This window comes from Bacillus rossius, chromosome 5 (assembly GCF_032445375.1).
Source record: "Bacillus rossius redtenbacheri isolate Brsri chromosome 5, Brsri_v3, whole genome shotgun sequence".
Taxonomy (NCBI): domain Eukaryota; kingdom Metazoa; phylum Arthropoda; class Insecta; order Phasmatodea; family Bacillidae; genus Bacillus; species Bacillus rossius.
The window spans coordinates 22,891,943-22,907,019 of NC_086333.1; the positions used below are offsets into that span (position 1 = coordinate 22,891,943).

The 15,077-nt window shown below is 34.6% G+C and overlaps 1 protein-coding gene across 1 annotated transcript in view; it reads right to left on the reverse strand.

Annotated features, from left to right (window-relative positions):
* Window positions 1-693: 693 nt before the first annotated feature.
* LOC134531638 (uncharacterized) overlaps window positions 694-15,077 on the reverse strand; it is a 46,890-nt gene continuing 32,506 nt past the window's right edge. The window contains exon 5 of the mRNA XM_063367399.1: window positions 694-4,575. Coding sequence (XP_063223469.1) covers window positions 4,406-4,575 — 170 coding nt within the window. The 3' untranslated portion in view covers window positions 694-4,405. The remainder of the gene's footprint in view (window positions 4,576-15,077) is intronic.

Below are 15,077 nucleotides of genomic sequence, written 5' to 3' on the forward strand. Positions count from 1 at the left end.
TGAAACGACATAAATAATACCTTTTTAAACCAAACAAACGAATTTTAATACGACACTATGCCGAGACATAATGTATCAAACGGTGATACGAATATATAGCTAATGTTAAACACAAGGACTTACCGTAAAAAAGGACGGTGTAGTATGTGTTGAGTTAGATTTGAAGTGTGACCCCGACTCCAAAAGCAACAATAATTGTAACTACATTAAACCTATCTTCTTGCGTGGTAATCACATAGATCGTACCTACATACTGATGAGTAGAAAAAGTAGGTTGATTATTAAGTTGTAGAATAATACGCAATTATTTTTTTTACTTTTAAGTGCATATTAATTTGTTTTGGAATAGTTTTTTAAATCGTTTTTTTTTGTTTAAATTTGTGTTTTTCCTACAGAGATACTTATTTGAAAATATTTAATTAGGCCTACCGATTTTGTAAATATCGCAATATCCGTTTATCAAATTAAATTAAACTCATTCTGTTGTTTTTACCACCAGTTATGAAATCCATTATATATATACACATATATGGAAATATAATTATATGGTAAATAAAATTATCTTGTCAATACTTGTTTTGTGGATTTCCCTTTTATACTCTTCCCCCCCCCCCCCCCCTTCTCCTTTTTTCGAATTATAGATGATATTTAACAACCCGATTAGTAAGAGAAGTAAACTTAATGTACCATATTAAACGTTGCCAATATCATAACTCATTTATGGTGGATCAGAAGTTGATATTTTTAATTATTAAAACCATATTTGGAATACTTTCACCCAGTTTGAAAACGAATTTAAAAAAAGTTCTAAATATAGTTGGAAGATTTTGTATTTTTTATAAAAATGTCTTATAACTAACATCCCACTTATTTAGCTTTAGCGAGTTACCTGTATATTAAAAAATTACTCAACGCGCTTTTACCATTTTTTGGTCAAATATATAAAGCGATAGTTGTAAAACCATTATATTAAATTATATAAAGTACGATATTATTGATTAGTTTCTTACTTCCCGCTTAATTTGGTTGTAGATATGATTAATTAATATAAAAACAAACTCACCTACACTACACTACATTTTGGGTTGAATATCGAAAAAATTTAAAAAGCACCCTGCGTAGATAATTTCTTTTTTTTTATTTTTGCTCAGTTTCTTTCCTCTACCATGATTTTCTTCGGAATATGATATTTTAAACAAAACAAAATTACCTCACTTTTTTTACCATTTGACGTCCGTAAAAATGCAAAGTTACTTATGTATGTAATTTGTACTCATATTCTTACACACAGCTTCATTTGTTTAAGATATATAAATTGTAAATGATAATAACATATTTACGGCCTTCATACCCCCTTAATATTGATATCCGGAAAAAAAATTATTGTTAATACTCTATATTCTTGATGATCAAATTTAGTTTCTAAACTTTAAATTAAGGTTTATTCGGTAGTATCAATTTTTTAATGAAACCGAACTTACGACTTTTACACTTCTAGAGGCGGAAGCTTGCAAAATGGTTAAAAAAAATTGTCGTATTATTTGTATTTATTTAAAATCTTTTGTTCTAAATAAATATGTTTTAAAAACAAAACTTTTAAAAATAAATTCACAATTATATTCTTTAACTCCTTTAAATGACGAATATTTATAGATGGTATAAACTTACAATACTATACTGCACGTTGTTCTTTTTTACATTCTAACCTATAGTTCAAATATTTGCCCAAATTTTGCATCATTGACATCGGAAATGAGCGGGAAATGACCACCTGCAATTTCCCAAAGCACACTTCAAATCGTATTTTAGTTCTACTTAATAACATTTGGCAGACGTCACTTTCAAAATGATGGGATAATTCATGTGATAGTCTTATTTTGAGATAAACTTCCCGCATCTCTCTGTCTACAGAATTTGGAAAACTATCACACTATCGCAACTCTTAGAGCAGAATCTTGGTACTAAATTTGCAAATTTACACACATGATTTTTAGAGTAAAAGAAGAATAGCTTACATTTTATTCAGAAATTAACAACCCCATACTACTTTCTTACAATTCAAAGCATGATTTTGTTACTACCAGAAGAGTTTTTGCAAATTGGCATTTAATAAAAGAGAAAAATTATTGTCTATATTTTAATTTCTAAAAAAATAATATATCTTTACCTATTCCCCTTTTAAATTAAAAAGTAAAATTTTGGCATCACTTCATGAAAAATTACCCACTTCATTTTTAAGAGAGAAAAAAATCTGTCCTTATCTGATTTCGAAAAAAAAAAACAACTGTATAACTCCTTTCCATCTCTCTAATTATACTTTTGACAACATTAAAAAAATTTTTGCGCACTTAACATAAAAAAAATAAAAAATATGATGTATGCTTGATTTAAAAAAATAACTTTAGCGACAGTATACGTTTAATTATGAAAGACGAGCTAATCAGCCTTTTTCACCCCTTATAGCAGATTTATAAATAACTTAAGTATATAAAATGCATAGTAATTAATATTCAAGCCCAACAAATAATTTTATTTTTATAACAGTTACAAAGAAAAAAAAACACTTAGTATATAAAAAGCCTAATAGTTAATTTTCAAAGCCAACACAATTTTATAACAAAAAAAAATTTAGTTTATAAAATTTCTAGTATTTAATATTCAAGGCCAACCAAAAATAATATTTTTATTACAAAATTAAAAAATTAGTTTAAATATTACATCTTTAAAATTAGTATAATATCCTATTTACATATCAGATATCCAAAAAGCTTTTACAAGCAAGCTATAGGATAAGATCGACAATTTTTTATATAATATGTCAGCCCTTTGTCATTTGCTATGGTAATTTTAATTTTATCGGCATCTTGGATACCCAAAAAATCTTTTATAAGCAACATTTAAGATAACATTGAACAAACTTAAAATAATATGTCAGCCTGTCACTTAGTATGGTAATTTTTATTTTATTGGCACCGTGGATACTCAAAAAGCTGTTATAAACAACGTGTAGGATAAGATCAAACAAACTATAAATAAATTTAATGTTTAAGCCTTGATAATGTTTGATTATACCAATAATTGGCAGTTACCTATCATTTAATAAATATAAAATCATAATAAAGAGTTAATCTCAATTATAAATAAGTTAACATTCTATTACTTAAATTCAGCCACTTTACTAATGAAACGATGCTAATTTTCATTAAAATCTTTAAAAATTCGCTCCTTTAATTAAAAAAGCTAAAAATATACTTCAGCGATTCCCAAAACTCCGTCAAGAAATTATTAAACCTCAAATTCAGGCTGCCATTGAGATGCTGTATATTCCAATCATGAAATAGAGCTTTGACAGAATTGGCGAGAATTATAATTTCACAAGCCTTATAATTGATGCCCAGAAAGTACGTAATTTCGTTTGTCAAATTATAATATCTGGTAGACAAGTTTTTAAAGTTTTTTAAAATTATTTATTCATGAGAAAAATATGCATGTATAGTCCACTTATTTATTTGGATAACATAATTTTGTGAAATATTTCAATTCACACAAACAATGTATTTACATGGGCAGCAGAATTTCATTGCAGAGAACCTTTATCAATGACAACACAAGTATTCGTCTTTAATATATAAGGTGTTTGCGTCTGAAAACTATGGAAATCTGAAACGTTGTGAAGTTAACTGCAAAAACGACAAATGTGAAAATCTGATATTGTTCATTAAGTTTATAAGAGAAAAAAATATTTTCAACTGAAATTCACTGCTTAGTTTTTATGGTTTAAGTTTATAGATATTTTTTTAACTTGAGTATTTTCTAACAGCACTAATTGGGAAACATTGTAAGAATAGAAAATAATTAGCGCATCATCATTTAAACAACAGGCCAAATTAAATGACACAAATATTGTAAAAAAGTGTGTCAAAATTTGAATCTGCCAAACAAATAATCAAGTATTAAAAAATTGTACTTTAAACGTCTCAATATTTGTAGCAAATATTTCTGGTATATTTGAAGAATAATCAAATAGAGAAATGTGAACTGAAGGAACTTTTCCAACATATAATAGGCCACTATTACTGTAATTTATCTCTCGTAGAAAAGTTTACTCGATTATAAAAATTGGTTTTGAAAATTAAAGTCATCTTAATCGTTTGTCACAAGAAAATTCTGAAACGAGTTATATAATTGTGAGTTAAATGGATTTCAACGTCATAGTTGCTCAAATGGTTGATTAAAAATAAGCTGGCTTTTGAGATATACTTGTTTTACTTCCACTCATTGCCTATGGATGATGTGAATCCAAATGAATGTGTCAGATATTTATTTTTGGTTTGGACCATGTTATATGTGGGTTTGGATTGAGATGAACGCCTACGGATAAATTTATAGGGGGAAAAAAAAGGTGCTAGGGCGTGGTTTCTTCGTCCAGCTCACAGAAGAAAGGCAAGCTGAAACGACATGGCACATCTCGGAGTCTTCCCTGCGTGTGGAAAGTCACGCAGTCTTCATCTCCATCTGCGTTGTCAGGCTCGCCAGGGAACCACACACTCGTGTTCCACGGCCGGAAGAGTTCACCTGCCAGAACAAGAGTAGGCCTGCAAGATTGGTCTCAACTTTATAATTATATATATTTATACATTTAAGGCCTTGTATATATATTTTGTTTAATTTTCTCGAATTTTAATAATGTTAGTTATTTTGGTCATGCTTTTTAATTTAAAATTGAAAGAAAAATACATTTGAATGTTATTTTTCTGAATAAAAGAAAGTAGATTGAACCTATAGCTATCCAGTCTAAATAATGGTCTAGTCATTCAATGATAGAAGGATAATATTTTATTTCAGACTAAGAGACTTAGAGCGCGAAAAATGGTATACAGCCATTAAAGGGTTCACTAAATCAATATTTAGTATCAAAATTCACGTCAATAACCATTCACACAACTATTCCTGCAAAGCAGGAAGTTTGGAGTTGAGCTGTAATAATATTTCCGCCCAAACTTACAACATATTCTATAGAAAACCTCGTGTTTAATTTATATCTGAAGGCCTCCGGCATTTCTGAAGAGATCACTAAAGACATAGTTAATAAATTTGTAATTTTTAATAGTAAAATGTTTATTATGGTAGTTACAATATCATTAAGAGCATTTAAATTAATTAATATTCTTCACTCTAAATCAAGTCTTGTGATTTGAAAATAAATAAGAATTAATAAAATAAAGTGCTTGAAGAGGTAAAGCGAATAAATACAGTAATTTTTATTAATTTATTAAAGCTTTTCAAATTCATTAATAAATATTCTAGTGATTTTCATTTAAATTCCAGGATTATCTTCAAAAATTAGATTAAATCTCCACTTAAATTACAATTATATAGTACTTTTGCTATCATTAGCGAAAACTCCAACTGTAGTATATAAATGTAGGTCCGGAAACAGGATACAGTGTGTGGAGCCGTGGAGCTGGTCTGCCATCTTGGATTCTGAGGTCACAGCGGCCATCTTAGATTAACATTAACTGGACGTTCGATATTGACACCGGCCGGAATCTCGGATTCCGCCATCTTAAAATCGAGCACCCCACTCACTAATGTTACATTATTCGTAACCCATGCTAACTTGTATGTGTATGACGTTATCGTTGCAATCTCGCTATGGTCACCATCTTAGAGTCGAGAATGCTTCAATTTTTTTACTGCCACCATATTGAATCCTAACGTCTCGCCCGCCATTTTAGATCTGAAATCTAAACCACTTTTTTTTATTCTGCTGTCATGGCTGCCATCTTGTTTTCGTCTGATGGAGGTCTCGATCTTAGATGATGTCACGACCACCATCTGATTTTTTTCTGTTCTGCTGGAGGCCGCCATATTGGATTCCTTCATAATTTTTCTGGTATTTGTTCCTAAAGAACGCCAGCATCGCTCTGTCTCATGCACTTAAGGTCGATGTTCCCATACCTACCAATGCTGTTGTGGTCCTTATAATTTACATATGAAATAATTTTTTATATGAAAATACATTCGAAACACTGTGAATCGAACAATGACAGATTTTACCACTGTATTTTAAAACATACGCCCTTAACGGTACGTTCACTTTACAAGACTGAGAATTAAATAAGCTATATAAAAAAATTACACAAAACATTTTCGGACTGGTAATTTTTATGAATTTGAAGGAATGAAATCATAACCTGATAGAGAATGCTGCCACCATATTTTATTTTTTAATACTTGGATACCAGGAGCACTAGTTAACATACATCGCCTGCTAGAGTGTACTGCCGCCATATTGTTTTCAGTAATCGATACAAGGAACGCCTGTGTCACGTATGAAACACACAATTTACTAGAGAGGTCTGACACCATGTTAGTTTAATTTTAACCTGCTAGAGTGCAGTATTATTGGTTTCTAGGGCACCCGCCATCTTATCAGTCGTCTTGGCTGGCATCTTGGAAATTTATATACAAAAATGTAGATATTCGGGGAAAATTCCAAAATTCTTCAAAAAATTACTTATCAAAATAATGATTTATTATATCGATTACAAAGCTTGGTCTGATCCTTGCTCGATCCAAAAAATGTTTATTCTAGGTAAACACAAATATTTATTTAATGAGCTTATTTATGAGTTCAACCGGATCCCTACGAGAGAGAGCTTCGGTAGTCAGGCTATGGGCCGCGTGCTAGACGTTATACTCAGTGACTTAAAATTTAAGTTCGTGTTCAATTACGTGGATGATATTATCGTCTATAGTGATAGCTGGGAGGAACACATGGTCCATCTGCGTGAAGTTTTTGAGCGATTAAAAAAGGCTGACTGAACTGTGAATCCTAATAAAATTTCCCTAGAGAAGGATCACGTTAAATTTTTAGGATTTGTGATTGCTAAGGGCCGACTGATCATGGACCCTGATAAGATTGCACCCATTGTAAATTTTCCTGCCCCGAAAAATCTTAAGAGTGTACAAAGATTTTTAGGAATGACAGGCTATTATGCGCGGTTTGTGCCCGATTACGCCACTGTGTGTGCTTCCCTTAATTGTTTACGTAAAAAAAATGTTGACTTTACTTGGAGCGAGGAGCAGCAGAAGGCATTGGATGTGTTAAAGGGTTTGATTCCACCGATCCTTATTTTGCCTGATTTCGACCAGTGGTTCGCCCTTCAAGTGGACGCACCCAGTCTTGCTCTCGGCACCGTTTCGGGGCACATGTAAAATGGTGTTTTACGTCCCATTGATTTCGCAAGCAGAACTCTTCTTGATTCTGAAAAAGGCCTTGGCGTATATGAAAAAGAGGCCCTCGTCTGTCTTTTCGGCGTAGAAAATTTTTGATCTTATTTAGATTTTCGTGAGTTTGACCTTTATACCGACAATCAGGCTCTAAGTTGGCTTTTTAATCATCCTCATCAACTTGGTAAGTTAGGTCGCTGGGTGCTACGTCTGTCACGATTCAAATTTAAATTGCATCATATTAAGGGTAGTGAAAACGTCGTTGCTGACGCCCTGTCTCGTATGTTCACCCCTGATGAATTTGAGTCCGTAGAGCCTGAATTCACATCTGAGCCTGTTAATCTTGCTGTTTGTAAAGTGTTTCCTGAATCTTACTTTAATTTGGGTGAGTGTCAGGAGGACCCCTTCTGTACGGTCATAGTTCGTGATTTGCGTGCCAATAAAATTATTGCCTACATTTTGGAAAAGAGTATTGTGTATTACACAGGAAATAATGGGCGAGCACGTAAGGTTCTTGTTTCTCAAGTTTTAATACCTATGGTGCTTAATTATTTTAATGCATACCTAGTAGGAATACATCTAGGTATCGACAAAACGTTTCGTATAATTGGAGCCCATATTGCCTGGCCTGAACTTCGCAATGATGTGCGCAATTATGTCCGCACCTGTAAGGATTGTCAAGTTGTGGCACCGTGGCATGTGTTGCATGTAGATGTCTTTGGCCCCTTCACCCGCAGTAAAAAGGGCAACAACTGTATTCTCGTAATTTCGGACATCTTTACAAAAATTGTTGTGCTTATTACTTTGAAAAACATGAAGGCATCCACGATCATCAAAGCCGTACGTGATCAAGTTTGGAAAATTGTTGGTGCTCCAGCTATGATTGTCATTGACAATGCGCGTTATTTTCAGTCCACCCTCTGGAAACAGATGTTCTTAGAGTGGGCTATCAAGCCTATATATAGTAGTGAGTATTGTCCGCAGGGAAATCAAAGCGAAAGAGTAAATAAAATTCTTAAATACATTTTTATAGCGTTTTACAGGGATGATCAGAGTGTGTGGAATTCAAATATTGATTTTATTAATTTTGGGTTGAATAGTGCTGCTCATTCATCTACAGGTTTCCCCCCCTCGGTCACCTTCTTAGGCCGTGAATTGGCTCATCTCCTCTTAAATCAATGGGGATTGCCGCCCTTGGACGTTGACGGTCCCTCTCAGGACGAGGTTATGGAGAAAGTTGTAAAAAACTTGCAGGAAGCAAGAGACGTTGTTCGAGACTTATATAATGCAGACCGAAAGGCCCACCAGTTCGAACTCAATGACAGTGTTATGTCGTAATTATCTGTTACATCTTTGGCAGATAAGATTAATACAAAATTAATCGCACCCTTTGTCGGGCCGTATATCATAAAGAAATTTTTAGGAGAAAATACCGTATTGCTGGAAAATTGTCATAAAAAGGGCAAGTACTGCAAAGTCCATATTAAAAAAAAAAATCATTCTCGATTTCTAAATTTAAAGTAAACTCCTGACCTGTTTCGTTTTTTTTTATAATAATTCTAGTAGACAGTTATGTACGTTTGGATGCTCTGCGTGTGTATATATATTTTTTTATTACAGTGGTATGTCTGTTTTGGCCCCTTTCCCTGACGGGATTCACACCACGCCCAGCAGAGGAGCCCATCGTCACTGCTGCATCTGCGAGCCTGCCTGAACCCTGCCTGACTGCATGCCCCTGCCTGCCACCTATGTGTGCGAGGAGATCATGGATCGTCTGCAGCTGTTGTTGCTGATATGCCTGTCTGCACACCTGTCCGCACGCCTGTCTGCCGCGCGCGCCAGTCGGCCAGCTAGCCTGCCTGCCCGTCTGCGTGTTCATCTGGCCGGCCGCTTGCTGTTTGTCGGCCAGCTGGCCGCGATGACACGTGCCAGCCGTCACCTGTCTCGTGACCTTGGTGCGTGCCGTGCCGTGGTGTGGTTGGCTCGTCCGAGCCCCAGTGCGTGCGCGCGCGCCAGCCTTGCGTGTCATAGAGGATACCTGTTCGCCTTCGCCCGTGGCCTTCGCCCTGTTCAGGGCATGCCGCCCCGACCTGATGTCAGTTGGGTGTTCCACTGGATCGTCGTGATTCCCGCCCCATGGCAGGGCCCGCCATGGGGGCGGTGACGGGTGGATTGGCCCGGAGGCCAGTTTCGCCCCGGTCCTATGAGCTACTAGACTCCATGACGTCTCTTGTTGGGCGCTGCTGAACATAGCGAGACCACCTGTCCTAAGCTACGTGATCTCCGGGCCGGGCTGAGCGGCGGCGGAGTGTTGGCTGTGGTGGCGCGGCGAGACGTAAGAAGCTGCTCGGCGCGGCCCCTTGTTGCTAACCGCCCGCTCTACACGGAGGCGGTACTGGCTGGCGCAACTGCAGTCGTCGACACATGAACATTTCACCGAGAATGCTGAGCCCGGGATCTACGTTCTCGACGTGGAAGTTTGTCTTGAAGATTACTCATACAGACATTCAATAATAATAATAATAAATAAACATAAAAGTGTGAATATGTAATTACAAGTGACATTTAGTGTTAAGTGTTCAACAAACTTTTCTCCAGCGCTGGGGAGGACTTGCTTATTGTGCTAAATTTGTACTGTTCGTAAATCTTGTTTCGGAATTTTTTTTGGTATCACGGGTTCAGACAGTCAAAGGGTGATAAGTTGTAATGGCTTCGTCATCACGAGTTCATATTTTGCCGCGGCATGGGTGTCACCCCTCCCTCCCACTTCCCCCACTGTACCCATTAGAGACGTCATATTCCTCCTCTTCATCCATTTTTACTGGTTGCTTACCCTCCCTTAAGCTTTGTGTGCATGCGCATTCCCTCCTGGCGCGCTGCATAAAATACCTTGCAAAGCGTTTCTCGTTCTTCTTAGTGATTGAAATGTTAATCAGGTCACTTCATCAGAGTAGCTATGGGTTCTTAGTTAAAGAAATGTATTTTCTTAGGTAGCGACGTGGACGTCCGACCGACATGTTTTTTTTTTTTTTTGAGGTTTGTCGAGTTCAGTAGGCGTTTGTGGCACTGTTAATAAATGTTAAGTAACGATTATATTGAATAGTTTTATTTTTTAATTGTATTTCGGCCACCACTTCTAAATTTCCTTTTGCTTTAAGTTTTTCCTTGTTCGTATTTTTGATGTTTATTACCATGTTAAATCGTTTCGTTTCGCGTGCGCGTTTTGGGACCTCATGTTTTGTATATTGCCCTTTAATTTGAAGTGTGGGCTTTAGGTTAATATTTTTTTTTTCTGTATCATGTCTTGATTTTGTCGTTAGCTACGATTTCATTAGACTGTCTCACCTTGAGAACGCACGTGTTCTTTGTGTGACCTGTGTCACCTAAGGCAGATTCACTTCTTTGATGGTTGTTGACATTTGCGTATAGCTAGGATGGCTAGATACGTAAAATTATAATCTGCGTGAAAAGTGTAATAGGCACGTATACTCACATGTAAACCAAAAATGATAATATTATGCTGTAGGTCTCTCTTTGTTTTTAAGGGTTTATAATATGATAATCTATATATATAAAAATGTAGCTTCCGTATGTATTTGGCCGCAAAACTCGGAAAGTATACGATGGTTTGGATTAAAATTTTTACAGAACATTGCATCTTAACAGAAGAGTGTTTATATGAAATAAAAGTTTGGGAAAATCCACCGGAAAAGTCGGAAAAAAAAGTTTCTATAACTAAATATCATGGTCACCCAACTTAGTTGTGACCACGCTCGACGATGCTGTACCATATTGTCGAAGTTCAAGCACATCAGGCTACTCGACCATTGTGCCTTGACGACTATAATTTACACAAATATGTATATATATATATATATATATATATATATATATATATTTCAAGAAAGAATAAAAAACTATTTAATTTGAAAGTATATTCTTTCGACTCTATTGATAAAAATACGTTTAAATTAAAAAATACATTTCGTACAATACATTTGAAAATTAAATAATTCTTATCTTATAGCTTATATCTTAATATTGCTATTTTAATTTGTTATAATCACGTACGTTGTTATGATAATTGTTGGTATATCAAACCGGTTGTCATATCAACCCTGTTGTCATAGCAAAATGTGTTTGTTGATTTTTCCAACAATAATCTTTTAACACTTTTGTTTTGTTTTCTAATAAGCCAAATATTGATTAAGCACAAAATGTGTCACTGTGACCAGTTTATGTGTATGGTATCATTTATAAATGTTTAATTAAAGAATGGAATTGGTTGGATTTCATCTGTAAAGTGAGTAAACTTATTTTTTATAAAAAAATTGTGATTTAATGAAACACTATTTTCAGAATTTTGTATTCATATAGTTTTTTTTATCTTGGAAATAATTTAACTTTATTTTTTCACTGGAAATATGAATTATGTAGGCTACTATCATTAAACCTTATGGTGCCAAAGTATGAAAAATCGTGTTTTCTGTGTTGTGCGAAAATTGTCAAGGCCGAAAAATCCTCTTAAAGTATATATATTAACTAAGACACGTTTTTCGACACTTAACCACATTCTATCGTTGTGAGTTGAGCTACCCTATTATTAGCTGCTTTTTCTCATAAAATATTGCAGAAGTTTTATGTTTCTGGGCATCGCACAGCATGTGACACTGGAAATGTGTTTTTCATATTTATTTGTTTACAATAAAAACTTCACATTTTAATTAATTTAATTACATGTTTTAAAAGTATACATTTGTTTATTTTGAGTTTATTTTGGTTAATTATAAATTTTTATTCGCTTTTAGAACTTATATTTTTTTATATATTTCTTAGTAATTTTATCAATGAAACAGTCAGTATAACTTTCATAGAAGGTTTTATATAAATTGACTTATTTTTTTTTCAATACATTCTGTGTAAACAATTATGAACGGAACAATAATTACAGAACTAATATTTCATTGTATTAAGAAAAAATTTAAGATTTAAAAAATAAAGTCCATGAATATTATTTTATAACTACGTCCACTCCTCATTTTGTACATAAAAATATTAATTTTAATTACAATATTAAAAATATTAACGTAAAAATGGGATAAAAATTGTATATTTTATCTTAAGAAATGCCAAAAAATTAGAGTTTATTTATAAGCGTTAAAAATTATGAATATCTAATGAATGAGTTATAAAATAATTGTAATGGTTAATTTATATTGTCATTTTTTACAGTTCATCACCGTTCGTGTGATGCCTCGCCCACGTTCAAACATTGGCCGCCATACTCGACGTGCAAACGCAGAGCGTCAGAGATTATCAAATCGCACTGATCAACAACGTTTAGAATATAATGAACATCTTAGAGAACGAAGTATTCAAAGGCGAACAGAAGAATTGGCCGATCAAAGGGAAGAGAGACTTCAACTCTTACGAGAAGAAGCGAGAAGAAGAAGAGCAGCATATTCGTCTCAACAACGCCAAGAAGAAATAGATCAACGGCGAAGACGAATGCAGTTACAACATCTAAATAACCAAGCTTCATACCACCGAATGGCTTTTTCATATGAACCGGATATACAATACAATACCTCATGTACATTTGTTCAAATCGGAAAAATGGATAAAGTTTGTCCTCATTGCAGAGCAATTAAATTCAAAGGAGAAACTCCAGGAATGTGTTGTGCAAGCGGTAAAGTGAAGCTACCTGAACTTGAACAGCCAAAAGAACCACTGAAAAATTTGTTAAATGGAATTACTGATGATTCTAAACATTTTCTCCAAAATATTAGAAAATATAATTCATGTTTTCAGATGACTTCATTTGGCACTAACATTATAACGGAGCATTATATGCCGACATTTAAAGTTCAGGGTCAAATTTACCACAAAGCTGGTTCTTTACTTCCTTTCCACAATAATCACCATAAATTTCTACAAATATATTTCATGGGAGATCAAAGTGCTCAGTTGAATGCACGATGTCAAATCTACGCTGGAGTAAGAAGGGACATTGTTGAGTCGTTGCAACAGTTGTTACATGACGATAATAGTTTGATTCGATTGTTCAAAAATGCGATTGATCTTATGCCATCAGACAGTCATAGAATTGTTATTCATGCTGATTATACACCAGCAAGTGAGCATGTCAGACGATATAATGCGCCAACAATTGATGAGGTAGCAATTGTCATGGTTGGAGAAGAATTTCATCATCGCGATATCGTTTTGCAGTGCAGAAATGAGCAACTACAACGAATTGCTGACACTCATAGGTGCTACGATCCATTGCAATATCCAATTATGTTTCCAAGTGGTCAAGACGGTTATCATTTTACAATAAAATGATAAACACAGTCACAGGCGAATACACTGACAAAAAAGTTAGTTCTATGAATTATTATTCCTATAGAATTATGTTACGTGAAAATGAAGAAAACCATATTCTGAAATGCCGTCTGCTCTTCCACCAGAACATCGTCGACATGTACGCGAAAATAGAGTCGGAACGACTACTATTCATTAGACTCAATCAAACAAAGCTGAGATCAGAAGAATATGTACATTTGAGAGATGCTGTTATAAATGATGGTGATATAAGTAACATAGGCAAGATGACAATATGGCCTGCAACATATACTGGTAGTCCACGACATATGCACGAATATGCGCAGGACGCTCTTACATATGTGCGAAAATATGGTCGTCCTGATCTTTTCATTACATTTACATGTAATCCAGCATGGGATGAAATAAAAGAGTTACTTTTCCCTGGACAATCTCCTGCTGATCGCCACGACATAACAGCACGTGTTTTCAAACAAAAGCTAAAGATGTTAATTAATTTCATCACTTCACTGCACGTTTTCGGAGAAACACAATGCTGGATGTACTCTGTGGAGTGGCAAAAAAGAGGACTGCCACATGCACACATTTTAATATGGCTTACTATGAAGATCATGCCTAATGAAATCGATAAAGTCATATCCGCTGAAATACCAGATACTACAACTGACAATGAGTTGTATGATGTTGTGACCAAGAACATGATACATGGACCATGTGGGTCAATCAATACAAATTCACCATGTATGATAGATGGAAAATGCTCTAAACGTTATCCTCGAGAGTTTTTAAAAGATACAATCACTGGCAGTGATGGTTACCCACTATATCGACGAAGAAGTACAGAAGACAATGGGAAAGCAATTGTTATGAAAGTGAGAGGAAATGACATTGAAGTTGATAATCGTTGGGTTGTTCCATATTCGCCACTTTTATCAAAAACGTTTAAAGCACATATCAATGTGGAGTATTGCAATTCTGTGAAATCCATAAAATACATCTGTAAATACGTCAACAAAGGCAGCGACATGGCCGTGTTTGGAGTTTCATCAACAAGTAACTTAGATGAGATCTCACAATACCAAATCGGCAGATATATTAGCAGCAATGAAGCTGTATGGTGCATTTTAGGATTTCAAATCCATGAGAGGGATCCAACTGTCATTCACCTTGCTGTTCATCTCGAAAACGGACAAAGGGTATATTTTACAGAGAAAAACCTACAAGACATTGCAATAAATCCACCGAACACAACATTAACAGCATTTTTTCATTTATGTCAAACAGATGATTTTGCAAAATCTTTGAGGTATGCAGATGTTCCAACTTATTTTACTTGGAATGTGACCAAAAAGAATTTTGAAAGAAGAAAGAGAGGGAAGGCAGTAACTGGACAACCTGGAATATTTTCATCAAATGCTTTAGGAAGGATATACACTGTACATCCGAACAATGCAGAATGCTTTTATTTACGTTTGCTTCTAATTACATGTCGTGGT